At 66.2% G+C, this 26,402-nt stretch overlaps 2 protein-coding genes across 3 annotated transcripts; one reads left to right on the top strand and one right to left on the bottom strand.

The window, feature by feature from the left end:
* The first annotated feature begins 433 nt into the window (after positions 1–433).
* On the top strand, positions 434–5,808 carry SLC27A5 (solute carrier family 27 member 5). 2 transcript variants are annotated; one of them, XM_084256565.1, is made up of 10 exons: positions 434–1,016; positions 1,455–1,664; positions 1,878–2,036; positions 3,472–3,596; positions 4,219–4,413; positions 4,497–4,587; positions 4,668–4,866; positions 5,064–5,164; positions 5,280–5,410; positions 5,495–5,808. In XM_084256565.1, the coding sequence occupies exons 1-10, from the start codon at positions 569–571 to the stop codon at positions 5,669–5,671; spliced, it is 1,836 nt and encodes a 611-aa protein (XP_084112691.1). In that variant the 5' UTR covers positions 434–568; the 3' UTR covers positions 5,672–5,808. The 2 variants fall into 2 exon arrangements, with proteins under 2 accessions (XP_084112691.1, XP_084112690.1); XM_084256564.1 differs by having other exon boundaries at positions 434–1,271.
* An 862-nt stretch (positions 5,809–6,670) lies between these two features.
* Positions 6,671–9,636, bottom strand: ZNF446 (zinc finger protein 446; the record flags this gene model as incomplete). The annotated part of the gene is made up of 6 exons (XM_084257074.1): positions 6,671–7,360; positions 7,493–7,582; positions 7,668–7,752; positions 8,734–8,828; positions 9,043–9,226; positions 9,295–9,636. The coding sequence occupies 6 exons, from the start codon at positions 9,634–9,636 to the stop codon at positions 6,897–6,899; spliced, it is 1,260 nt and encodes a 419-aa protein (XP_084113200.1). The 3' UTR covers positions 6,671–6,896.
* Between the last annotated feature and the right edge of the window lie 16,766 nt (positions 9,637–26,402).

Here is a 26,402-nt window from a genome sequence, read left to right as displayed (position 1 = left end):
CGCTCGGTAGCTGGAGAGGGGAGACCCAGGGGGCCACAGCACCCAAGCCAGTCACCGTGACCCTTCCCTGGCCCCAGCACCTGGGTCCCCGTCCTGAGGATTTGGAACAGTGGAGGGGATGAGGCCTGGGGGCAGGAGCAGGGCCTTTCCCCGCGCCCCCAGGTCATCAGCGGGTGCTGACCGCAGCTGGCCTGGTGCGTGCGGGGGCGGGCGCCTGCTCCTCAGAAGGCTGCAGCTGCACCAAGCCTCACACCACGCCCCTGGGCTCCCTCCCGGAGCCCTGGCTGCGCCTCAGGCCCGCCTTGTGCTGGCCAGGGCGCACTGGCCGTCGCCGCCCGAGAGGTCAGGCCCCGGGAGCAGAGACTGTCCATCCCTAGTTCCTGGCGCTGCAGACAGTGGGTGGCGACAGAGGTTGGGACCAGCAGCCAGTGGAGACCAGGCAGGGCAAAACAAAGGTGGGGTTTGGCAGGGCCAGGGCAAAGTCCCACGGGGTGCCGGCAGAGCGGCCTGGGCGCAAGGGCTGGCTGCGCGTGGGCTGCGGGCGCGCCTCTGAGCAGGAGCAGGCGCCATGGGCTCCCGGACGAGGCTGGCGCCGCTGCTGCTGCTGCTGCTGCCACCGCTGCTGTGGCTGCTGGGCGGCCTGGGGCAGGCCATGGGGCTCTCCGCAGCGGCCTTGATCCTGCGCTGGCTCCTGGGGGACCTGGGCCTGGGGCTGCTCCTGGGGTTGGCGGTGCTGGCAGGGCCTGGGCTCAGCTGGGTGCCCCCGGGGCTGAGCCTGGCGGCCGCTGCCCTCACCCTAGCACTGCTGCCAGCGCGGCCGCCCCCGGGCCTGCGCTGGCTGCCCACAGACCTGGCCTACGTCGTGCGGCTCCTCCACCTGGGGCTGAGGATCCTGGCACGCCAGGGCCGCCGCCCGCTTGCCACCTTCGTGGAAACGCTGGAGCGGAGGGCGCGTGCACAGCCGGACGGCGTAGCCTTGGTGTGGACGGGGCCCAGGGGCCGCCCGGTCACCTTCAGGGAGCTGGACGAGCGGGCCTGCAGGGCAGCCTGGGCCCTGAAGGGCGGAGAGCCAGGCAGCCCTGCGGGGCTGACCACCGGGGACACGGCCGCGCTTCTGGTGCTGCCTGCGCAGACCGTCCCAGCCCTGGGCCTGTGGCTGGGGCTGGCCAAGCTGGGTTGCCCCGTGGCCTGGATCAACCCGCAGGCCCGCGGGGCGCCCCTGGCACACTCTGTGCTCAGTTCTGGGGCTCGGCTTCTGCTGGTGGACCCAGGTGAGGACTCGGGGGCGTGGGGTCCCAGGGGTGGGCAGGACACAATTCTTTGGGAGCCAGAGTTCAAGGTCTCCTCCCCGCGCCCCTGTAGCTGTTTGCATCCTTTTTGCCCCCACGCCCACACGGGCGCGGCCAGGGCCTCCCTCCTCCCCGCCTCGGCCTCAGCCCCGCTCTGGCCCGCAGACCTGCGGGAGCCGCTGGAGGAGATCCTGCCCCAGCTGCTCGCCCAGGACGTGCGCTGCCTGTACCTCGGCTGCTCCTCCCCCACCCCCGGCGTGGGGGCGCTGGGGCCAGCCCTGGAGCGGGCGCCCACCACCCCCGTGCCCGCGGACGTGCGCGCCGGGGTCTCGTGGCACAGCCCGGCCCTGTTTATCTACACCTCGGGGACCACTGGTGAGCACCCAGCCTGGCCTGCCCCGCCCGCCCGCCCGGCCTCCCCGGCCCGCTGCCCTCGGGCTGTGACCCTGAGCTGACGCTGACCCCTGGACCCCAGCGGCCGGGCCAGGAGCCTGCCTCTGCCACTGAAACCCCAGCGCCAAGCTGGGCTCTGACCCCGCACCTCACCGGCCCTTGCCGTGCCCGTGCCCTCCCTCTCCCGGCCCACAGGGCTCCCGAAGCCGGTGGTCCTCACCCACCGGCGGCTGCTCTTCATGTGCGGGACGCTGCCCCTGTGCGGGGTCACGGCCGCCGACGTGGTCTACAACGTCCTGCCCATGTACCATGTGATGGGGCTGGTCCTCGGGGTGCTCAGCTGCCTGGAGGTCGGTAAGCCCTTCTCTGCGGCCCCCACTGCACGGGAGCCAGGGGTGACACCGCCAAGCCCAGGGCTCCCCACGGCCCCTGGCGGCCGCACTGTGAGGACTTGGGGGCCTCCCCACAGCCTGTCGTTATCACGAAAGAGTAGACACGACTTTCTAGAGTTTTCCACCTCATGTGCCTAGAACCCGGCTCCCGCCAACACCAGCACTGGCTGCTTCTGTTTATTTTTCCTCCCCAAATTGTTCTTTTTTGACTCTCATCTCATTAAAAATTTATCACAGTTTCCGGCACGCACAAAAGCAGAGCGGACAGCGGTGCCCAGCCCCTGTCACCCGCTGCCCCTTTCACTTGCCCTGCTGGACGCTGGCGCGAGCCCAGACACTCACCGTGCCTGGAAAGGGCGCGGACCCATGTCCCCGACACCCACCCCTGGCGGCTAGCAGTAGCCAGCGTGGTCCGAGGCCCCCTGGTCAAACGTCTCCGAGGGTCTTGTTGCAGCGCGGACGGCACACCCAGAGTGGAGGGCTTTGTCCCGCCCCCACATTACCTGAGGGACCGGACATTCCCTCGTCGGGTCCGTGGTTCCCGGCAGGCACCCGGCAGTGGGGTGGAGGGCGCTTGGCGCCTCCTAGCTGTTGCTGTTGAAGCTACTCAACACCATCCTACTGCAGAGAGGCTGAAGGGAACTGGGAGCTTTAACTGGAAACTACCAGCCTCCCCCGGCTTTCCCACCTGTTCTGACTCGGGCGTTTCTTCAGGGGCTGCAGACACAGCCCCTCCCCAGGACACGCCATCCAGCCTCACGTGCAGGGCATTATGTTCTCTCACAAGCCCAGTACAGTCTCAACAGACACCCCCGTTACTCAACCGCACTTGCACAGCTGCCCCTGTGACAGGATAATACCGGCTTTTGGGGTTTGCTGAGACGCGCTGAGGGGTAGGGAGTGTGCCTTCCACAGTACCAGGGGGGCGTGCACAGGTGTCCCAGAGGCAGTTGTCCCTGAAACGGATCAATTCACGTGTCCACACATCCAGCCACCCGCGTATTCCTCCACTCCTCTATCCACCCACCCATTCATGTCACCCACGTCCTGACCCATTCATCCATGCGTGCCGCCCCCTTCCCAGCCGCCGCGCTCCCTCCGGCCCTCCTCCCTCCATGCCACCAACCGCGCGCCCAGCTGTGCGTGTCCCACTCGGCAGCCATGAAACACTGACGGCCACCGGGTGATGGGCAGCCACAACCCTGACTGAGCCGTGCCCACTTTGTCCCAGGCACCAGGATCCCACACAATCTGAAGACAGGATTCAGACTCAGCTCAACGAGAGACAGAGCTGAGCCCCGTGTCCTCCCTTACTTCGGGGGACCACAGCCGAGGGGAGCAGTTTCCCACAGGGGCTTGGAAGCATGACCTGAGCCCTTTCCTCTCCTCCCCACCAGGGGCAACCTGTGTCCTGACCCCGAAGTTCTCTGCCTCCCGCTTCTGGGACGACTGTCGGCAGCACGGTGTGACTGTGATCCAGTATGTGGGCGAGGTTCTGCGGTACCTGTGTAACACTCCTCAGGTGAGGGGTGCGGGCCAGGCTCCCTCCGAACGCCCCAGGTTGAAACCCTAGGTGTAACCCCAGGTAGAGGCAGGGACAGGACTCACGTCCCTCAGGGGCCCCAGGCAGAGTCCCTCTCAAAGCTCCTCCCCTGCTCAGCGGTGCTGCCTGGGCAGGTGACTTCACCTGTCGGGCTCCTTGGGCATGGTGCCTCAAGAGGACATCGTGTGGACACCGGTGAAGTGCCCAGGGCAGGGGTGGCTCTGGATAAACGCAGATGTCAGCCGCATCTCAGAAAAGGCCCCCAGCGACCGTCAGTCTCCAGGGCCCCCCTCAGGGGACGGCCCCGGGGAGTGCCTCAAAGCCGGGGACAGATAAAGTCTCAGGTCACTCCCAGGTTACTCCAGATAAAGGCCCGAATAACCCCTCCAGGTAGGCTGGGCCGTGACGCCCCCCCGTGACGCGCCAGCTAGCGAACCCCATGTCAGGCCGCGGACAGCCCCGCGAGGGCAGACGGTCCCCGGGGGCCCCCACAGGTCGCCCGGCCCGGGGCTGGCCCCGCGGTCCCGGTGCCCCACAGCCTCCGCGGTGGGCGTTCCCGGCGCGCCTGGGCGCCCGTCAGCGACCGACCGCGCCCCCGCAGCACCCCGAGGAGCGGACGCACCGCGTGCGCCTGGCGATGGGCAACGGGCTGCGCGCGGACGTGTGGGCGGCCTTCCAGCGGCGCTTCGGGCCCGTGCGCGTGCTCGAGGTCTACGGCTCCACCGAGGGCAACGTGGGCTTCGTCAACTACCCGGGGCGCTGCGGGGCCGTGGGCAAGACCAGCTGCCTGCTGCGGGTGAGGCGGCGCGGGGCGGCGCGGGGGGACGGGGAGACGGGGGGGGGGGGCCGCGCGCGCCCCGCCCACCGCCGAACCCGCAGGCGCTGAGCCCCTTCGAGCTGGTCCGGTTCGACGTCGAGGCGGCGGAGCCCGCGCGGGACGGCCGGGGCCTCTGCATCCCCGCGCGCGCAGGTAGGGCCGGGCCCGCCCCGCGCGCCCCCCGCCCCGCGCGCCCCCCGCCCCCGCCCGACGGCTGACGGCCCGCGCCGCAGGGGAGCCGGGGCTGCTGCTGACCCAGGTGCTCGGCCGCGCCCCCTTCGAGGGCTACCGCGGGCCCCGCGAGCTGTCGGAGCGCAAGCTGGTGCGGGACGTGCGGCGCGCGGGCGACGTGTACCTCAACACCGGGGACGTGCTGGCCCTGGACGGCGAGGGCTTCCTGTACTTCCGCGACCGGCTGGGGGACACCTTCCGGTGGGCGGGGCCGGGCGCGCGTGTGGGCGGGGCGCCGGGTTGGGGCGGGGCCGCGGGGGCGGGGCGCCAGCCGGGGGCGGGGCTCGAGGCGAGCCGAGGCCGGGAGGGGCGGGGTCCCGGGGGCGGGGCTGGCGGTGAGGACGCGGTGGGGCCCGTTACCCCACGTTGCCAGCGAGTCAGGGGCGCGTCGCCCGCAGGTGGAAGGGGGAGAACGTGTCCACGCGGGAGGTGGAGGGCGTGCTGCTGCTGCTGGCGGACTTTCTGCGGGAGGTGAACGTCTACGGCGTGTCCGTGCCAGGTGCGCGCCGCCCGCTGCGCTCCCGCGCCCTGCCCGGTGCTCGGCGGCACCCGAGGGTCACGGGGCGCCGCCGGGGTGCGCGCGGGCCCGGCCGAGTGACTGCTGCGCTTCGCAGGGTGTGAGGGCAAGGTGGGCATGGCTGCCGTGCGGCTGGTCCCCGGCCGCTCCTTCGACGGGCGGAAGCTGTACCAGCACGTCCGCGCCTGGCTACCTGCCTACGCAGCCCCCCACTTCATCCGTGTCCAGGTGAGCGGCGGGAGCAGGAGTGGGGGGCGGGGGGCCCTGCGGGGGTGGGGCAGTCACAGCAGGAGCACCGCGCTGCATCTGCAGGAGACCCTGGAGATGACCAGCACCTTCAAGCTGCTGAAATCGCGGCTGGTGCGTGAGGGCTTCAACGTGGGCACCATCGCCGATCCCCTGTTCATGCTGGACCACCAGGCCCAGACCTTCCGGCCGCTGACAGCGGACACCTACCAGGCCGTGTGCGAGGGAACCTGGAGACTCTGACTGAGCAGCCCCTCTCCGGGGCCACCTCCACCCCAGGCGTTTAGGGGGCTGTCCTGAGGCCCAGCTTGGCCTGTCCCCTGCCGCCCAGGGTAGGGCGGGGCTGGTATGACCCTGGGCGGGCGTCAGAAAATAAAATCGGTTGTGTGCACAAACCTTCATGCATGGAGACACCAGCAGCACCTCCGGGACCTTCGGGGTGCCTTCCTCTGCACCGAGGCGCAAGACCAGCCTGGCCATGCCAGGCATGTGGGAGGAGTTGGCAGACCTGGACCAGCAGGGTGCAGGCAGAGGTGACTGGGGGTCTTCTGTGGCTCAGGAGACACCCAGGCCGGGCTGAAGGGCGTGGGTGTGGCCGGGAGATGGGTGCTGGGCTGGGGCGAGAAGGGTGAGGGGAAGGAAGCGGGACAGGAGCTGCTGAGCATGCCTGGGAAGCCCTGGCCCCACAGAGGTCTTCCTGGGCACCTGGGGACTGCAGGTGAGACAGACGGCATGAAGGGGGCTGGTGTTGCCCGCAGGCGTGTCCTGGCTGCAGGCGGAGGGTGCCCTGGGCTCAGCCTGCGTGGGGTCCAGATGTGAGGGTGCGTGGACCGCCTCTGATCCCGAGAAGCGGTCTCTCCTGCCGCCACTTACCGGGGCCCCTGGCGCCGCAGAGCCTCTGCCCCTTCTGGCACTGGGCACACACTGGCGCGTGGGCCCGGGGCCCCACCAGGCCCAGCCTCCCTCCCCTCCATGTCATGGCCTGGCTCCCCCTGTGCGCAGCAGGTCCGGGCTGGGCCGGAGCCGCAGCAGGTGACCTGCGGGCCGCAGCGCTCGGCAACTGGGGTGCGGGCAGAGGAGCCCCCCTCACTGGGCAGAACACCGAGTTTGGGGATCCAGCGCTCAGGTCAGGCGAGTGGGGCGAGAAGCAGCCGCCAGCTCTGATGTTACCCGCGGGCGTTTATTCAAGAACCGGAGCCCAACCGCGAGCGCGTCCGGGGAAGCCAGTTTGCCCGGGCCCAGTGGAAGGCGGGCAGGCCGGCGGGGCTGCCTGGGGCTCCGGCCGGGGGACACGCTGCGCCAGCCGCCGGGTCCTGCACAAACGCCCGGTTTCCAGAACGAAGCTTGCAAGGCAGCGCGGGGGCTGCTGTCGGGGGGCTGCGGCCCGCCCCGGGCAGGTCACCCACGCTGTGGCAGCGGCGGGGCCACGGCCCCTCACGGGCGCTGGGCAGCTCTGGGCGCCCCCCACTCAGGGGGCCTCGGGCCGGTGGCTCCTCCTGTGCACGACCAGCTGCGACTTCCAGTCGAAGCCGCGGCCGCAGTCGCCGCAGCAGTGGCGGCGCTGGCCGGCGTGGCCCTGGAGGTGGATGACCAGCTGCGACTTCCAGCTGAAGCTGCGGCCGCACTCGTCGCAGGCGTAGCCGCGCGGGCCCGCGAGCGCGCGCCGGGGGGGTCTCGGGGGGCCGGGCTCGCGGGGGCGCGGCGGCGGCCTCTCGGGGCCCCCCGCGCCCCGGCCGCCCGCGTGCGAGCGCTGGTGGATGACGAACACCGCCTTCCAGTCGAAGCCGCGGCCGCACTGCTCGCACGTGTAGGGCGCGCTCCGCGCCGCGCCCCCGTCGGGCCCCGGGCCCGCCCGGCCCCCCCAGTCCCCCGGGCCAGGGACCCGCGGCGGGGGCTCGGGGCTGCTGGGAGGGGCCTCGCGGCCGGCGGCCTCTGCTCCCGGGGGCGGGGGCGGGGGCGGCGGGGCCCGGGGGGCCGGGGGGCTGTGTCCGCGGCCTCCGCGTGCAGGGGGCCCCGAGCCCCCCGCCCCCCGCGCGGCACCCGGGGTCCCGGCGCGCAGCTCACCCGCCCGGAGCCGGCTCTGGCCCTCGGGTCCCGCGCGCAGGGCACCTGGCGCCGACTCCGCGGGCGCGTCGGGGTGGGGGCCCGGCAGCCCTGCTGGGGGCAGGGGCGGTCAGGAGGGGCGCCCGGGGGCGAGGGCCGGCGCGGGGCGCGGGGCGCGGGCGGGGCGGGCGCTCACCCAGGGAGACCACGGAGCCGTACTCCTCCAGCAGCGCGTCCCAGTAGCGCTCCTTCTGGGTCGGGTTCAGCAGCCCCCAGGGCTCCTGCGGGACGGGCGTCAGCGCTGGGGCGACCCAGCCTCACCGGCACGCGCTGCACCTGGCGGCGTGACCAGAGCGCTTCCGCCGCCCCACTGCCCCCCTTCAGCAAGAAGTCAGGGGCTGAGGCTCCCGGCGCTCTGGGGAGCCAGGGCCCGACCGGGGCATGGGCTGCTCAGCCGGGCCTCCCAGTGCTGGGGCCGACGCAGAGGGTCAGGGACGGCGCCTGGGGCTGAGCCGCAGGCCTGGGCGGGAGGGCAGCCAGCACCCCGGGACGGAGGCCTGTGGGCCAGCAGGGACAGGGTGGCGCTGGGCTGGGGCCGGCTGTGCCGGGGCGCTTGTCCCTGCCTGGCTGCCGGTCGCCCTCCTCAGCCCCCAGGGCACCACCCGCCATCAGGAGCCTGCTGGGCTGGGAGAGGACCCGGCCTCGGCGCCAGGCATGCGGGGAGCCTGCAGGCACGGGCCTGACCAGCAGGACTCGGAAGCCACCCTTTTTGCCACCCATGCGAGGGGGCCAACGGGCCAGTCCCGGCACCTCTGCCGGGTCCACACGGCCGGCTGCATCCAGGGCCGGGGCTGGAGACCCGGAGACCCGCGGGAGGAGGGCATGTCCTTGAGAGAAGGTCCCCTTTCTGACCTCGGGGGTCCGGGAGGCCCCCAGCCATGTGGCCGTCAGAAGCACCCGCCCTGGGCCATCTTGCCCCTCCCACCTGCACAGGAGGTCCCAGTCCCCAGGCGTTAGCTGAGGACCCAGAAAGGAAGCCGCCTGCTCCCCAAACAGCCTCCAGACCAGCTCTCCCAGGCCGGAGGCCCCAGTCCTTCCCAACAGGGCGAGACCCCCAGCTCCACGACCCGCCGGGGCACCCGACACCCACTCCACTCTGGACCCAGAGCATGGGAGCCCTGGCAGGGGCCAGGACAGCAAGGGGATGGATACTAGTCCCCAAGGACGCACCGGGGGCCCGGGCCTACTGCCGGGCTGCTCACCTGGATCCTGGGTGGGTGGAAGGTGGAGGAAGCCGGGTCCTGGGGCCCGAGGTGCCCCCCGGGGCTCAGGGCTGTCGCCAGGGGGCTGGAAGGTGCTGGGGGTGAGGCGGGTAGGGTCACGAGCGGCCACCAGGCCAGGACAAGCCAGTGCTGGCGCTTGCGCCCTCTGCCCTGTGCACCGCGCTGCCCTGGGCTCCCCCGGGGCAGCGGGCAGTCCCTCTGGGGTCTCGTGCACCCAGGACCTCCTCTCCCGCGCAGCCCTGTTCCCACACAACCTCCAGTTGCGGGAGTCGCAGGTGCCGCCCTCACCCGCTTCCTGCGCGTCAGGGTCCGGCTCCTCCTTCACGCTGCAGCCAAGGGGGGCAGGGCCCGGCCCCTGGGTGTCCGGGGGGGCCTCCTCAGGAGCCCCGGGGCGTTCCTCTGTCTCTGAAGGGTGGGGCGTGTCTGTCCTCTGGGCGGTGGCCACCTCCCGCCGCAGGACCTGGGTGGAGATCTGGGGAGCGCAGGCCGGTCACAGAGGCTCCCGGCTGCGTGTCCCCCAGGAGCGCCGGCCGCACTCACCCAGCCCAGCAGTGGCCCAGGGTCCTGCCCCAGCCCCTCCACCAGGGCGGCGGCCTCCTCGGGGCTGCCCGGCCGCTGGCCCTGCACCCAGGCCCGGATCTCGGGGGGCAGCGCGCCCAGGAACTGCTCCAGCACCAGCAGCTCCAGCATCTGCTCCTTGGAGCGCGCCTCGGGCCGCAGCCACCGGCGGCAGAGCTCGCGGAGCCGGGCCAGGGCCTCGCGCGGCCCCGCCGCCTCCCGGTAGCGGAAGCCCCGGAACAGCTGGCGCGCGGCCTCCGGCTCCTCCAAGCCGGCTGCGGGGTCCCCGGGGGGCAGGTTGCGGGCGCCCGGCGGCGGCGGCATCGCGCTGGGAGTCCCGGGCCGGCAAGAGGAACCTGCAGGGAAGGAGCGGTGAGGACGCGCCCGGGGTGCGGCGCGCCCCGCCGGGGCCACGGTCAGCAGACAGGACGCTGGGGCGCAAGGGGGAGTCTGAGAACGCGCCGTGGGGGTGCCGGCCCGCAGAGATGGCCGGACCGCAGGCCGCGCCCCCAAAGCGGGTGGGCGGGGCTCCGGGAGGTGGTGGGGGGAGGGGCGAGGAGGGGGGAGCGCGTCCGCGGCGGGCGGCCCTCCCAGAGGCCCCGCCCCTCGCTGAGGGAGCCCCGCCCCTTACCGAGGTAGCCCCGCCCCTGGGAGGCCCCGCCCCTCGCAGGCAGAGCCAACCCCCTCACGGAGATGGCCCCACCTCCGAGGAGGCCCCGCCCCTCCGGAGAGCCCCTCCCGGGAAGCCACGCCCCAGCGGATAGTCCCGCCTCCACGGAGGCCCCGCCCCTCGTTTAGGTAGCCCCGCCCCTTGAGGCCCCGACCCTCGCAGGCAGAGCCACACCCACCTCCAAGGAGGCCCCGCCCCTCCGGAGAGCACCTCTCCGGGAAACCACGCCCCCAGGGGATCGCCCCGCCTCCAAGGAGGCCCCGCCCCCCACGGAGACAGCCCGCCCCCGACCCTCGCTCAGTTCTAGGGCGCACAGGCGCCCGAGGCACATCCGGGAATGGCGCCGCCCGCCCCCGCGCCTTCCTCTGGCCAATCACGCGCCCGTTCCAAAAGCCCCGCGTTCCCGTGGACTACGTTTCCCATGAGCCTCCGCAGGGAAGGACGGGCGCGGCCGCCTCCCGTTTCATAGGCCTGTCTGACGGGCGCCCCGCCCCTTAGAGGAACGTGCAGGCCGCGGGGCCCGGGGGTCTCTCCCCTGACTGGCGGCCACTTCTCTGGGCATCCGAGCCCTGGACTCACCAACGGCTGAGACGGCCGGGACCTTGGACTCCTGCGCATGTGCACATCGGGACCGTTCCTATTGGCAGGCGTGGTGAGGGCGCGGACGTTCCAGCCAATCAGAGCTGCGCTCGGCCCGGCCCCGCCCCCACAGGCATGTTCTCCCCGCCCAGCCATCCCCCTGGCAACCGCAGGGCACTTCCGCTCTCTCCACGGCAACGGCCGGAGCGTCGCCCGTCGCCCGCAGGAGGGCGGAAGTGGGGGCCCGGCGGCGCAGACCGGCGGCAGCGCCCCGGCGGGGGAAGGCGCCCCGGCCCGCCGCCCACCCTGGGAGGACGCCCGCGAGGCTGACGCCGGCGCGGAGCAGGCGGGGATGCCCTCGGCCTTCCGCTCCCGCCGGCGCGACTTGCGCTCCTCAGCGGGCGGCGGAGCTCCGCTCCCACCGTCAGGCGCTCGACCCGCAACTTACCGGACCCCGAGGCGTGTCCGTCGGCGTCGGAGCCCGGGCGGCTACGCGGGGCGCCAGCTTGGGGCTGGGGCCGCGCCACCCCGCCGTGGTGCCGTCGGTTGGACCGTCCCGCGGCGTTGTCTGTCTTCTGGGGAAAGCAGGCCCCGCAGGAACGGCTCCCCCGGCTGCCCCCTCCCGTGCGAGGACGGCATCCGGGCCCGCTGGGTCGTGCCCGGAGTTAGGCTGCTGGGACCGACCGCCACCCACCTCTGTGCCAGCTCAGGGCAGCCGGCGCTCTGCGACACGGGCCTGACCCGTGGGGTTTCATTTTCTCCCCGCAGCTCTGCTTTCACATCAGCTAACTGCACGTGGGAAATGCGGGGGTACTAAGGGTCGCGACCGAGGGACTCGTGCGCTGCGAACTGTGGCATCCACAGGGCCTGACACCAACGCCCTACCACAGCGCTGTAGCAAGGTTTCAGGAAAACGGAAGGCTTTCGGTGGCGTGGAGGCAGCACCTGCACCTCAGCGCCGATAAGGGGCCGGCGGCACTTGTCTTTCCTGCATCGGTGACAGCATTCTCTCACCAACCTGCTGGGGGGGCTCCTTGCTGTGGCTTTAGAATCAAGACACATGTCCAGTCCACCAGCTTAAACAGAGCAGAAAGCCCGGTGACTCACTCACAGCGTGTTCAGGGTTCATTGACAGCAGAAAGAACAGGCAGGACAGGCCTAAAATGACCACAGGTAGTGGGAAGGGCACTTGAGAAGGGGGGAGCAACTGAGGGGAGGCATCAGTGGGGTGGGGAGTGCTCCAGATAGACTGGGCCCCCACTTGCAGTCACCAGATGCTTCTGCTCCTGAAGACCATGGGTTCACCAGAGGCCTGGGTAGGGGTCTGCAAGGTGACAGCACCACAGCCTGAGGTAGCTGTGACCTGCACGCAGAGGGAGGCAGCCTGGGGAAAGTGCCGACCACTGGTTGGGGCTGAAGCACAGCTGCGGGGCCCACTGGGTGGGTACACGCCTGCTTGAGGATCTGGGGGAGCCAGGTCCCATCATGTCCCCTCTGCAGGAGGCCTGTAAGGTCCCAGGGGTGGGGGGCGGGGCCGCAAGTGAGGGGATAGGACAAGGCTGGTAAGGTCAGCCGTCCTGGTCACATGGCCTCAGACTGCCAGCCTGCCCAACTCCCGGTGCTGCTGCTGCTGCTGCTGCGGTGGGTTCATCGCTGTTCCCTGCCAGGGTCTCTGCCCCTTGCACCTCCTCTGATGCCCCGTGGCCCTGACCAGCACCCCACCGCCACCTCTCCAGAGTCCACAACCCATCTCAGTGGCAGGTCTGAGTCGCGCCAGCACCAGGGGCAGTCGCTGCTCACACACGTTATCAAAATGAAACTTTTATAAGCCTCTCGAGACTGATTCTGTCAAACCTCCGCACACGGCCTGCAGCGTGAGGGGGGCTGCGCTCCCAGATCAGCATGACAATTCCAAATGACATCCTGTTTCCATCTCTAGGCTTTCGCCCCCACAGGTGAGGCGTGACTGGCGAGAGCCACAGGAAGCCCACTGCGGCAAGCTGCATAGCCTCAGTGCTCCCCGGGCGGGGTGACACCAGGGCTGGGTGTCGGGAGGGCACTACACACACACCCGAGGGGAGGAAATAAGCAGCCCATCGTCTCCTCGGAAACAACTGCTCTGGTCAGGGCTCAAACTGCAACAACCTTGCTGATGAAAGGGCATGTCCAATGCGGAGGTTTAGGCAGAAACTGAACGAACTGGCACGGTGGTCCGTCCAAGGCCACCATCCTTGAGCTGCGCCCCCATCACCCCTGTGGATCTCCCATGTCTGGGGAGCCCGGTCCAGCCCCACTGGGCTCCTAAAGGCTGGGTCAGTGGCCTGGGTTCAAGTACCGGCTCTCCTGTGTGCAGCTCACAGCTGTCTCTGCTCACCAGTGTCTCCTCAGGCAGGTGCCAGCCTATGCGACCAGCTCCCGGGCTGCCAGGGGACTTCAAGCCCTGCATACAGGCGGGGCAGGCATGTTTGACCCTCATCAGGAACCTGCCTCATCGGGGGCTGCAAATGCCCTCCTGAGCCGAAATCTGAGCTCAGGCTGAGCCCTTCCGAGGCCGCCACCCGGGACCCCGCCCGGCACACTCCCGGGAAGCCCTGGGGCGGCCTGGATCGGCGCAGCTACTGGCCAAGCACCAAGCGTCCAGTCCCGATGTGAGGAAGCACCTCCCAGCGCCGCCACGCCCGCCATCGCGGATGGCAGAGAGCAGGTGCGGGCTCCTCCGGGGGACAGGCCTGCAGCCCGCCTCAGACCTGCGCGGACCTGGCCCCCGCAGACGGGCCAGGGCCAGGAAGGGGCCCGGCCACCCGCCCGGGAGCTGCGTCTGCGGCGCCCCCCGGGGCCACTCGGGCCGGGGCCTGCGCCCGGGGCCTGCGCGCCGCCTTCTCCCCCGTGTGGACCCGCTGGTGGTGGAAGAGGGCCGGGCGCTCGCGGAAGGCGCGGCCGCACTGCGCGCACACGAAGGGCTTCTCGCCCGTGTGGATGCGCCGGTGGCTGAGCAGCACGGCGCCCTTGGCGAAGGCCTTGCCGCAGTCCCCGCAGCGGAAGGGCCGCTCGCCCGTGTGCAGCAGCTGGTGCTGCGTGAGGTTGGAGCTGTGGCTGAAGGCGCGGCCGCACTGCGCGCAGGCGAACGGCTTCTCGCCCGTGTGCACGCGCTGGTGCTTGAAGAGCGAAGAGCCCTGGCTGAAGGCGGCGCCGCAGAGCGCGCAGGCGAACGGCTTCTCCCCGGTGTGCGTGCGCTCGTGCTGGATCAGGTGCGAGTTGCGGCAGAAGCGGCGGCCGCAGCGCGCGCAGGCGTAGGGCCGGCCGCCCGCGTGGATCTTGCGGTGCTGGCTGAGGTTGGAGCCGTGGCTGAAGGCCTTGCCGCACTCGGCGCAGCGGAAGGCCTTCTCGGCCGTGTGGATGCGCTGGTGCCGCACGAGCGACGAGCTGTGGCGGAAGGCCTTGCCGCAGGCCGGGCAGGCGTAGGGCGTCTCGCCGCTGTGGATGCGCTGGTGCTGCGTCAGGTGCGACGTCTGGCTGAAGGCCTTGCCGCACTGCGCGCAGGCGTAGGGCCGCTCGCCCGTGTGCGTGCGCAGGTGCTTGAGCAGATCCGAGCTCTTCACGAACACCTTGCGGCAGGCGCGGCACTCGAAGGGCTTCTCTCCCGCGAGCAGGCCGCTGCCCGCCTGCAGCGCCTCCCCCAGCTCCTCCCAGGTCGGCGGCTCCGGGCCGGCGGGGGGGCTCCCGGGCATGGGCCAGACCGTGCCCCGGCCCGGGGCCCCACTGGCATCACCCACCTCGAGGCCGGCGCCTCGCCGGGCAGTCCTGCCAGGGGTCTGCTTCCCGGGCGGGCCGCCCTCGGGAGCCCTCAGCGGGGAGGTGAGTCGCAGGCTGACTCCCGCCCCCTGACGGCCTGCGCCCAGCAGGAGCTTTTCCCAGTAGATCACGGACACCCCGCTGGGCTTTCTCTCCTGACAGGGCGCAGGGCCCCACCGACACTCCCGGCGCTTTTCCAGTCCCCGGACAGCATCCCCTGAGCGGAGGGTCCCAGGCGGCACCCGAGACGGGGCTTCCAGGAAAGTTGTCAGCAGCGTCACTTCTCCAGAAACCTCTCCATCCTTGGCCGGTTGCTGGGAACCTGCAGGCAGACAGGGCGGATGCCAGCATGTCCCGGCCAAGAGGTCGTGACCAGGGCCGAAGGCTGTGGACACTGTATACCTGATGGTGAACTGTCCACCACGCTCTCCCCCAGTCCAGGCCCGCAGCGGCCTGGTGGAGACTGTGCCCAGGCTGGGCCAGGGCCAGCCACTGCAGGTGTTATGAAAACACGAGTGAATGAGGAATTGAATCCTTCAGGGACGCGCTGGTGAAGACGGACGGGGAAACACCACGGAGAGTGATTCACCATGGTGCTCTGGGGGCAGCGGGGACGCTAGGAGAGGCTGACAGTGGAAACGGAATGGGAGGCGGGAGGAAGTGTGTCCCGGAGGGGCAGGAGGGGAGAACAGAAGTTTGGCCACACAGTGGCCCAAGCCCACCCCGCTCCTACTCACCAGGGCTGGGCCTCCTGTGGGAGCTCCTGGTCATGGCCACGTCCATCCCAGCAAGAACCCAGGGATCCTCACCACGCTCCAGCTGGACGATCACATGGGGGCGGGAGACGGCAAGTCCTGTGAGGAGGAGCATGTGAGGGCCCCACGGAGGCCGACCCAGAGCCGGGGCTTTGTGATACGCATAGCATCATAGACACAATCGAGGAACCCAGTGATCTCACAAGTCGTCCCCACCAGGAGAAGCATGTCAGGGGACGCCTGAGGAAGGGGACGCTCAGCCAGTGAGGGAGGCTGCTCACTGTGGCCAGAGGGCGAAGGGTCAGTGCCAGCAGCCCAGTCTGGCAACCTCAGATCCTTACCCAGGGAGGCGACGAGGGCAAAGTTCTCCAGCATCACCTGATGGTACAAGGCCCGCTGGGCGGCGTCCAGGAGCCCCCACTCCTCCTGAGAGAAGTACACGGCCACGTCCTCGAAGGCCATCAGGTCCTGCACCGGCAGAGGCGGTGAGACGGTCACGGTCTGGGCTGCAGCTGCGTGACCAGGCCCGAGCCCCCGCCCCCTTCCTCTCCATGGATGTCCCGCGGGCCCTGGCCACCCTGGCCGTGACCGCCTCCACCTGGGGACAGAGCCCCTGCCCTTCACCTGACACGCGGCCCCTCATGTTCGCGACCCCGTGAGCGGCGGCGCCACCCCTTCAGCTGCTCTGGCCCAGGGACAAGCATCGAGGGGCGCCCTCCTCCCCGACACTGGCTCGCTCCAGCCTACCAGGCCGCCGCCCACCCTCCCGGACCCACGGCCGCCCTGGTGGGGCCCGCAGGGGCACGAGCTGCCCCCGGCGAGCCGCGGGTCCCTCCCAAGCTCCAACCCAGCGCGGACGCCGCCGGGTCGGGCGGCCTCGGGCCCGCGCTCTGCCCCGCGCCGCCGACCGCCGCGGCCCCCGCGCTTCCTTCGAGGCCGGGCGCCCCTCACCTGCGCCGGGGCCGCCGCCGCCATTCGCGCCTGCCGTCGGGGCGGCCGGCCGGGGCGCCGTCGGGCGCGGGGCTCCGCGTCCCGGGCCGTCAGGCGCGCCGCCGCCCAGGGCGCCGCCCCCGGGGCGGCCGCCGACGCCGGGGAGCACGTGGCTGCGGCCGCCCGGGCCCGCGGGCCGCCCAGCACCCGGGGGGCCGCGGCGCGCGGCGGGCGGCGGGCGGGAGCGGCGGGGCGGCGGGCGGGCTCCGCGCACGCCGTCCTCGCGGCCCCCGGCGTCCCGGGGGCGCGGCGCAGGGCCCGGCGCGGCGGCGGCCCCGGGCGAGCGACCGACGCGGCGGCGAAGTGACAATCCGGGCGCGGAGGCCCCGCCTCGGGCGCCCATTGGCCCCGGCGCGCGCGACGCTCGCGCGGCGCCTCCTGGGAGTCGTAGTTCCGGACGCCGCGCCGCGCGGTCTCCACGGCAACGGCTAAGCGTCGCCGCGCGGGCCGCCGGGAAGTGGAGTCCGGCCGCGCCGCCCTCGCAGTGACCCGGCTGGGAGGGGGCGACGGCCGCGACGCCCGAAACGCAGGCGCGCCTGAGGGCCCTGAGGGCCCAGCCGGGCGCAGGGAGGACCTGTGCTTCGGAGACGACGCCGGGGCAGCCGCTGCTTGTCGGGGCCTGTAGGCCGCCTGACCTCGCTGCCTCGGTCACGACTCACCAAACGCTTTTGCACAGCCCGCGCCCCACGATGGTCCTTCTGCAGACTGGATTCTCCGATGGTCAGCAGTTCGCACCTGGCTGTGGCCTCCATGGCTCTGCACAGCGTGCATCTGCCCCCCTAGCTGTGGACTGTGCTTCCAAGCGCCTGATGGCGGCAGCGAGTACAGGCTCCTGTAGCGCCCCAGGAACCTCACGTTGGGCACATCACCACTGCTGGGCACACACCCACGCATAACAGACCCGCACACATAATTTAATGGCAAATGCACTGACAACATAAATATAAGGACCCAAACCACGAAACTCGTAGAAGAAAACAGTGGTAAATCTTTATTTGTAACACGAAAACAAAAAAATGGGTAAGTTGGATTTTATCAAAATTTGAAGTATTCGTATACCACAGGACACCACCCAAAAAATGAAAACCCAACTTACAGAATATTTGCAAGTTGCATATCTGAAAGGGCTTAGCATCGTTTCACATTCAGAATACATGCTAGTGGTTGCTCAGAAATCTGAAAGCATGATCGTTACATCTTTTGGCAATTCCACTCCTAGATACAGTAAAAAGAGTTGAAAACAGGGACTCAAAATCGCTTGTACACCAAAGTTTACTGTGTTATTCAGAAAAGCTAAAAAGGTGGAAGTAACCCTAGACCACCAGATGGTGAATGGACAAAACATAAAATGATGGATCCACACGATGGGATATTTATTACTTACCTATTAAAGGAACAAACACAGGGGCCTCCCTGGTGGCACAGGGATTAAGTCTCAGCCCTTTGAACTATCCGCAGCCTCTGGAGCACAAGTTCCATCCCCGGCCAGAGAGCTACCCACATGGCACAGCAGACCTCTCCTGTCTCCCCACTGCTCCCCTCAGCAGTGGATGTCAGCAGATCCACCTTTTCTGCTCTCCACTCTGTTCCTGGGGAGTCCTCTCACACACACCCCCACACACACACGTCTGGCCTGCACCTCAGTTCTTGTGCGCATAAATACATAAAATCTTTAAAAAATTATAGGAACAAATGTTCTTTTTACTGATGGGTGTGCTAACATGGACGGGCCTTGAATATACTAAGAGAAATAATCCAGGCACGAGGGGCCTATGGTTATACACTTCTGCTGAAGTGAAGCAGATAAAATAGGCAAATGCAGAGTAATGTTGTTACAGGGCAGGGAGAGGGGCACCCCAGACTCGCACAAACCTGCCTGCTCGAAATAGGTTCTGCCATTCGCCACATCAACACAAAACATAGGAGACCTTAATGAAAATGAACTTTAATACAATTAGTAAACAACACAGGAAAGGCAAAGAGTATAATTTCTAAATCAAGCACCGGAGTCACCCGTCCCCTCATGGGTGAAAATCCATCGAAGCAGGACTGGCCCAGAGCAAGGCCCCAAAGCTGCCACAGTCTAAAGCACCTTCCAGGGGGGACCCACAGAAAAGGGTCAGAAACAACCACACAAGTCTGGGAGGAAAAGAACAAAATCAAGACAAAACCCGGCACTGCCCCCCCCCCGCCCCCCTACAAGGCAGCGGGCTTCTCCTCCTGCCTGGCTCCACGAGCCTCCCCCAGGGCGCCTGCGGCTCTGTCCTGCTCCTTCCCAGTCTCTGGAGCCTCTTCTCCCTGCTCAGCTCCGCCTCCCTTGGGTGGGGCAAGTAACCCGGATCCCCCTTTTTTTGGGGATCCCCTGTTACATGGGGGATCAGGGTTTCCCAGGGGCCCGAGAGGTAAAGGGGTCCTTCGCGAAACCCGCTGGCCCGAGGTGCAGGCGGCGGCGGTCGGCGGGCTCCGACGGCCGGGAGGCCGCGCTGCTGAGGGCGGAAAGCGGCCGCGCGCAGCCTGGGTGGGGAGAGCAGGCCCGAGGGGCGGCCGGCTGCGGGCAGAGGGCGGGCGCGGCGCCGGGTCCAGGCGGCCGGACAAGACCCGGCCCCTCAAGGGGCGCCGGCCGGAACGGAGGAAGCCGGCTGGGGGGCCGCGCGGGGGAGGGGCGGCGCGCCGCGGGCGGGACAACAGGGCGCCGTCGGGGGGAGGGGGCACCCACCACCCGCTTCGGCCCAGGCCGCGCCTCCGACCCGCCCCTTCAAGGCGCCGCGGCCCCGCCCCCATTTCCCAGGACTCCTCGCGGCGCGGCCGGACTACATTGCCCAGAAGGCGCCGGGCCGGAAGCCGCCCACGGGCCAATCGGCGCGGAATTAGGCCGCGCGCGGGCGGGACTTCCGGGCGCCGGGTTTGCTCTTGACAGGTCGCCGCGCGCCGCCCTTGGGCCGGACGCCGGGGCCGCTCCGCGCTGACACCCGAGGGCGCAGGGCCATGGGGCGCTGACGCCGCGCCGAGCCCCGGGCCGGGCCGATGGCGGCGGCGCCCGGGCCGCTGGCGCACGTGAGTGGAGGAGCCGCGGCGCCGAGTCCGGGCCCCGGCGGGGACGCGGGGTCCGGGGCGCCGTGGCCGGGGGGCGGGAGCGGGCGCGGCCAGGTCGCCCCGCGCGGGGCGAGCGGCACCACTGGCGAGCGCGGGCCTCTGGAGGTGCGCCCGGGAAACCCGCGCCCCGGGGGTGCTGGCAGCGGGTTCGGGGCCGGCTCGCGGGTCCGGGAGCAGACGGGCCCGCTTGGCGTTTGTGGGAGGCTGGGGAGGAGCAGCCGGGGCGGTGCCTGGCAGGCGACGGGGGACCCCAAGGCCAGGGGCGAGGACGGCATCTCTGCCCACCGCCTGGGGCTGGGAGCACGCGGTGACCGCAGCTGGGGGGGGGCCCTGCACTGGAGCTCGGGGGGCAGGGGCCGGGGTCAGAGGTGGTGCTGGGCAGGGTCCCGGGCCCCGGCCTGGGCGCTTCATCCTGAGCTCACTCTGACCTTTTTCCTTTTTTGCTGCTGTCCTTGGGTCTGGTCAACTCAGTTGTCCCGGTCGTGGCGGGGCTGGGGGACGTTTAAGGACGTGGCCGTGCACTTCTCCCGGGAGGAGTGGGAGCTCCTGGACGAGGCTCAGCGGAGCCTGTACAGCGACGTGATGCTGGAGAACTTGGCCCTTGTGTCCTCGCTGGGTGAGGCCCTCCACCGTCCCCCCGGGGTCCTATTCCGGGCCCTGCGTTTCTCCTCATCCAGGTGCTGGCTCCTCCCCGGAGCCCCAACAGCTGCTTCTGCAGCTTTCCTGGGAAGGGCTCCGGGCCAGGAGTCCCATTCCCACTGCCCGTCTGTCCAGCCAGTGGCACCGCTAACCTTTCCTGTCAGACCTTCCCAGGGGCCTGGCCGTGCAGGCCGGCAGACACTGCAGTGGTCACCGCACAGGGGACAGCTGGCCTTTTACTGAGCACGCCTCCGAGGCTAAGTGCGACTGGAGATTCCTCCCCAGTGCCAACCTGATGGGCGTCCCTTGGTCTGTCACGGAGAAGTGTTCTCAGTTACCCAACCTGTCTTCCGGCCAGGCCTGGCAACTCCCAAGCCCTGTGCAGTTCGCCCTCTCCCTGCGCCCTGGAACAGGACAGGAGCCTTGGGTGCCTGGCAGAGTGCACGTGGCTCCGCAGGAGCGGCCTCGAGGGGCCCTGGCTGTGGCAAGTAGGAGCTGGGGCAGAGGTTGTCATTGTGCCAGTCGCAGCACCATACACCCACCTTCCTCCCTTCCTCTGAACACTCCGCCTCTGGCCCGCTGCACTCACACCCAATGCTGGATGATGGACGACCCCCGTGCCCAGATCACCGAGTCTCCCCACTCCCCCTTGCCAGGGCCATCCGCATCGGCCTGTCATCGGTGCGTTATGAAATATGCATGTAGCGGCACAAAACCTGGGAGCAACACAGGCCCAGTTGTGCTGGGTTTTCCTAGGCTGGTGCCTATTTTTCTCTGTTGTTTCCAGTCAGAAATCTCCCAGGGCTGCCTGTGCTGGCCCTGCTGAAAGCTAAGGAACGAGTTGGAGTCCCGGCCTTGTCTCTAACCCAGTGTTTGTCGCAGGTTGTCTAGGTGGCCTGGGGGACGCGGAGGCCCCTCCTAAGCCGGTGACGAGCCACAGACGCCACCTGTCAGAGAAGCCGTTTATGTGTGGAGGGGCCGGGGAGAACGTTCCAGCTACCGTAGGCCGCCTCCAACGCCAGGCCGCCCGCAGGGAGGGGGAGCCAGCCGGGAACCCCAGGCACCGGGAGGCCGCCCCGCCCCGCGCCCGCTGCCCGCAGCGGCAGGAGGGCCACACCCCGCAGCGGACCTTCAAGTGCAGCGGCTGTGGGAAAGCCTTCCTGAAGGCCTTCTCCCTCCTTGACCACCTCGTCACGCGCTTCAAGGAGAGACCCTCCAGATGTCCAGCAAGGGGAAACGCTTCCAGGCAGAACTTAACCCGTGCTAATCAGCAAGCAGTTAATGCTGGCGAGCCGTCCCATGTGTGCCCTGAGTGTGGGAAGGCCTTCAGCCACCTGTTTCAACTGAGGACACATCAGAAGGCTCACGATGGAAAAGCACATCACAGCTGCAGTGAGTGCGGGAAGGCCTTCACCCGCAAACACTCGCTCGTTCAGCATCGCAGAGTTCACACTGGAGAAAGGCCTTTTGAGTGTGCCCAGTGCGGTAAAGCCTTCACTCGCAGCTTCCACGTTGTTCGACACCAGAAGGTTCACAACACAGAGAGGCCCTACGAGTGCAGACAGTGCCGGCGGGTCTTTAGTTGCATCTCCAACTTTGTGGAGCACCAGAAAATACACTCAGGAGAAAGGCCCTATGAGTGCAGCGAGTGCGGGAAAGCCTTCATCAACAGCTCCCACCTAGTCAGACACCAGAAAGTTCACAACACAGAAAGGCCTTTTGAGTGCCGTGAATGTGGGAAAGCCTTCCGGCAGACCTCCAAGCTCATTCTGCATCAGAGGAGCCACACAGGAGAGAGGCCTTACAAGTGCAGCCAATGCGGGAAGGCCTTCAGCTGCCCCTCCAACCTTGTCCCACACCAGCGGATTCACACTGGAGAAAAGCCTTATGCGTGTGCAGCGTGTGGAAAAGCCTTCAGTCAAAGCTCCGCCCTCATTCAGCACCAGAAGGTTCACACCAGAGAAAGGCCTTATGAGTGCCCTGAGTGCGGGAAAGCCTTCAGCTACAGCTCTAACCTTGTGAAGCACCGCAAAGTCCACACCGGGAAAAGGCCCTACGCGTGCAGTCAGTGTGGCAAAGCCTTCAGTGAAAGCTCCATTCTCAGCCAGCACCAGAGAGTTCACACTGGGGAGAAGCCCTACAGGTGTAACAAATGCGGAAAAGCTTTCCGCTACAGCTCAAACCTCTCTAAGCACCAGAAGGGTCACACCGGGAAGGAGCGTCGTGAGCGGGGTGGCCGCAGGAAAGCCTTTGATCAGAGCCTCAGCCTCCTGCACCACGGGAGAGCTCGAACCAAACAGAGGCCTTAGGTAGGTGCGAGTGTGGGAAGATTACTTGGGCTCTTTCCTCGTTCACCACAGAAGGACACACTTCTGAGGAAACTTCTGACAGAAGCCTCTGTGAGGAAGACACGGCCAGAATACACACATCTCCACACCCCTCCCAGAGAGCTTGCCTATGACTGCCAGACATGTGGAAACTTCCAGGAGCGCCAAACTTTCAAACCCGTCCAGGTGCGTTCCCAAATTACCTCGCCCCAGATGCCATGTCACCAGCGGGCAGGACCCCACAGCATGTGCCTATTACCTCACCACACTCAGGGAAGGTGGACTCTCTCCTTACACTCCTTGGAGGGAGTCCCAGGTGGTAGAAGCCTTTGGGGGTGCTCTCCACCTCCCCCCCATCCCCCATTCTCAGGTGATGCCCTGACCTAGCTCCCTCCTGGAGGTGGTGAACTGGTGTCTAAGGATGTCCACAGGCGCCGTCCCTTCACTGCAGGCAGTGTGGAGCCCACACGATGCTTGCGAGGATGAGGCCAGCCTCCAAATGACCCAACCCTGAGACCTGCCTCGGTGTGATAATAAAGGCCTTAATGTTGATGCCACCTTGACTCCTGGGATTCTATCCCTTGTGTGTGGAGACTGAGGACAGAACTGGGGCCTTACAGTGCAGAGAGAGGAGAGGCTTTGGGGAAGGAGCGCCGACCCCCACAGCAGGAGAGCAAGGAGGAGCCTGAGTGCAGCATAACCTAATCTGCCTTCTGATCAGGCCTCCTGGGACAGACTGAAGGTCTCTGGGCCAAAATCTGTGTCTCAGATGCCAGGACTGCCTTGGGCCCAGAGTTTGGGGAATTGGGTGTTTGTGGTATGAGTCTCCAGCTACATCTGGGTAGCAGGGCTTGGTTCTCTTGTTCCTAGGAATGCCCCACATTCCGCAGCACTGCTTTGCGGGCACTGTTGCCTGGGACCTGTCCCTGGAGGCGGGTGTCGGTGGATGTGGGATCTACTGGAGCTGGATGAAAACACAAATGGGCGCAAACACTGGGTTTGGGGTCGGGGAGGCAGTGGCAAGTGGAGGACATACAAACTACCACATACCCACTCACTGGAGCACACTGTATTCAACTCCACATTCAGTGACCCGGTGGAAGTTTCACTACAAAAATTAGCAAGCGGGGGCCTCCCAGTGCCGCAAGGGGTTAAGTCTCAGCACTAAGAATCTATCGGCAGCTGCAGTAGCACCAGTCCGATCCCCGGGCAGAGAGCTACCCACTTGGCGCAGCAGACCTCTCCTGCCTCCCCGCTGCTCCCCTCAGCAGTGGATTTCAGTAGATCCGCCTGCTCTGCTCCCCGCTCTGTCTCTGGTGAATCCTCTCACCCTCCCGCACTTCTGGCCTGCACCTGAGTTCTTGTATGCATACGTAAATAAAATAAATCTTTTAAAAAAAAACAACAACAAAAATTAACAATCATGAAAACCTGATTTGTAGTGCTGGCCATATTGGCAGACGGTGACATGGGCCCAGGAGACACCCAGCGCTGCAGTCCTGGGAAGTCCTGCACCGTCGGCTCATCCTCCAGAGTCAACGCTGAGGCCTCCATGGGGTGGTGTGACTCTCGGTGTGCTGCCCGCTGCCGGAGCAAGCCACCTGAGGATGCTGGGCCGTCCTTTATCTCACCCGCACGGCTCTCCTCCAAGACATCCTTGCTAGGCAGGACCTGGGAAGATGAAAAGGTCTGTGGATGGATAATGGTGACAGCTGCACACAACGTGAACGTATGTGATGCCATTTAACTGGACAATGAAATGCTTAAAATGGCAAAATGTTTAGGATATTCAACAAAAATTAAAAAATTTTAAGCAGCCTAGGAGAGGTGAGGAAATTTACTAAAATGTGGTAGAGGGCCTCCCCGATGGCGCAGCGGTTGAGCGCTGGGTTGCGAAGCTGCCCGCAGCCTCTGCGGCGCCGGTTCAATCCCCGGCTGCTCCCCGGCCACCGGAGGAGGGTCCCGCATGGCGCGCAGACCTCTCCTGCCGCCCGCTGCTCCCCTCAGCAGTGTCCTTCGGTCCTTCTGCCTGCTCTGCTCCCCGCTCTGGCTCTGGTGAATTCTCTCTCCCTCCCGCGCTTCTGACTGTACCCAATGCTTGTATAAATAAATAAATCTTTAAAAAAAAAAAAAATAAAAATAAAAATAAATAAAATGTGGTAGAACACACCTACCTTTTTTTTTGTTTGTTTTTTAACATTTTATTTATTTACGCATACAAGAGCTGGGGCAGGCCAGAAGGGTTGGGGGTGAGAGGATTCACCAGAGACAGAGTGGGCACAGAATAGGCGGATTTACTGAAACACACTGCTGAGGGGAGTCAAGAGAGGTCTGCTGCGCCCTGTGGGTTGCTCCCTGGCCGGCTGGGCCTGATAATCAAACTTGTGCTGCAGGGGCCGTGGACAGGCTCATAGGTTGTGTCTCAACCCCTTGCGCCACCAGGGAGGTCCACACCTACCATTTTCTGAAATCCAGAAACAGGATTCTATTACTGGAAAAGTATCTGTTACTCTATACTTAGTTGCTTCCAGTGCTTAGGTAAAGGAGAAGAGGAAGCATGTTTGTATTCTAGTACACTCACAACAGCCAAGACATGGAGGCAGTTCAAAACTCCCTCCGTCGGGGATAGGTAAGTAAGCGCAGTACATCCACGCACTGGGTAATTATGCAGCCATAAAACAGAATAAAATAGGTTCCTGCTGCTGAACTTTGTGGGCAAATAACTAAGGCCTGCTGGGAACAGGACTTCTAAACTCTGGCTGAAGGTGTTTACCTGTTCTGCTCCCAACACTGTCTCTGATGAACCTACACCCCAGTTCTTGCAGGTATCAATAAAAATTTAAAAATCTAAAAAAAAAAAAAAAAAGAAGGTATGAAGGTGTTTATGCTGGAAAGGAAACTGAATTCTGTGCAGGCAAGAGATTTGCTAATGTGCGCAAAGCAGAGAGCAACAGGGCGACTCCTGAGGGCACATTTCGCAATACCACCGTGACAGGGAAAGGTCACGCGAGCCAGGCTAGGCGCGAGGTTGGTGCCTAATCCCCAAGCCACCTTCCCGCCAACGGCATAGCACACAGAATCCACCTGTACTGTACTACTGTACCCCTCAAGCATTTAAACTTAGTGAAAAGTCAATAAATGAAAGCGAAAAAAAAAAGGCCACAAACATGATGCAACATGAATAAACCTCACAATTATGTAAGCGATGGAAACTTGCCACAAAGGCTGCACGTCATGTAAGTCCATCCACGTGGAATGTTCAGAAAAGGCAAATATACGGCCGTGAAGCAGATCAGCGGTTTGTGGCAATCATGAACTGACTCCGCAGGGGGGACTTCCTCCACGAGGTCCAGCTTGTGGCCAAAGGGTGCCCATGCAGGGGCTTCCACAAAGGCCAATTCTTTTATACTAATTGTGGTTTACTAAAGAAAAAGAGGTTGAGGGCCTCCTTGGTGCACAGGGGTTAAGTCTCAGCACGAGGAAGCTCTCACCAGCCACTTCAGCACGAGTTCGATCCCTGGCCAGGGAGCTGCCCACAGGGCACAGCAGACCTCTCCTGTCTCCCCACTGCTCCCCTCAGCAGTGGATTTCAGTGGATCTGCCTGTTCTGCGCCCCACTCTGTCTCTGGTAAATCTGCTTACCCCCCACACTTCTGAACTGCACTCCAGCTCTTACGTGCATAAATAAATAAATCTTTAAACAACAACCGAAAAAGAGGTTGAAGAATAAAAACATCAAAAATAAGGCAGGGGCCTCCCTGGTGGCGCAGCGGTTGAGCACTGGGTTGCGAAGCTGCCCGTGGCCTCTGCGGCGCCGGTTCGATCCCCGGCTGCTCCCCGGCCACCGGAGGAGGGTCCCACATGGCGCGCAGACCTCTCCTGCCACCCGCTGCTCCCCTCAGCAGTGTCCTTCGGTCCTTCTGCCTGCTCTGCTCCCCGCTCTGGCTCTGGTGAATTCTCTCACCTTCCCGCGCTTCTGACTGTGCCCAGTGCTTGTGTAAACAAACAAACAAATAAAAAATAAATAAACAAGACATGCCTCTATAAAATAAATAAATAAATAAAAATAAGGCAGACAAAGACTTAATCAGTCACTGGTCTCAAGAGGCTTCACATTATGGTGAAGTTCAGACAAGGCAGGAGCTATTAGGGTTGACCAGCTCTTCCACATTGAATGGCTATACAGCTCAGCACCACAAAGCAAGGCCTCTCCACAGAAGATCACAGACAATGAAGGTGCTTTCC

Source organism: Talpa europaea (genome assembly GCF_964194135.1).
Source record: "Talpa europaea genome assembly, chromosome: 16".
NCBI lineage: Eukaryota > Metazoa > Chordata > Mammalia > Eulipotyphla > Talpidae > Talpa > Talpa europaea.
This window is presented reverse-complemented; position numbering and strand designations above follow the sequence as displayed.

What these genes read in the sequence shown, in the direction of transcription:
- SLC27A5 (XM_084256564.1), top strand. Translation starts at nt 569, where the DNA reads ATGGGCTCCCGGACGAGGCTGGCGCCGCTGCTGCTGCTGCTGCTGCCA. An exon ending in GCTTCTGCTGGTGGACCCAG is followed by an intron (nt 1,272 to 1,454) that starts GTGAGGACTCGG and finishes TCTGGCCCGCAG; the next exon opens with ACCTGCGGGAGCCGCTGGAG. An exon ending in CGGCTGGGGGACACCTTCCG is followed by an intron (nt 4,867 to 5,063) that starts GTGGGCGGGGCC and finishes CGTCGCCCGCAG; the next exon opens with GTGGAAGGGGGAGAACGTGT.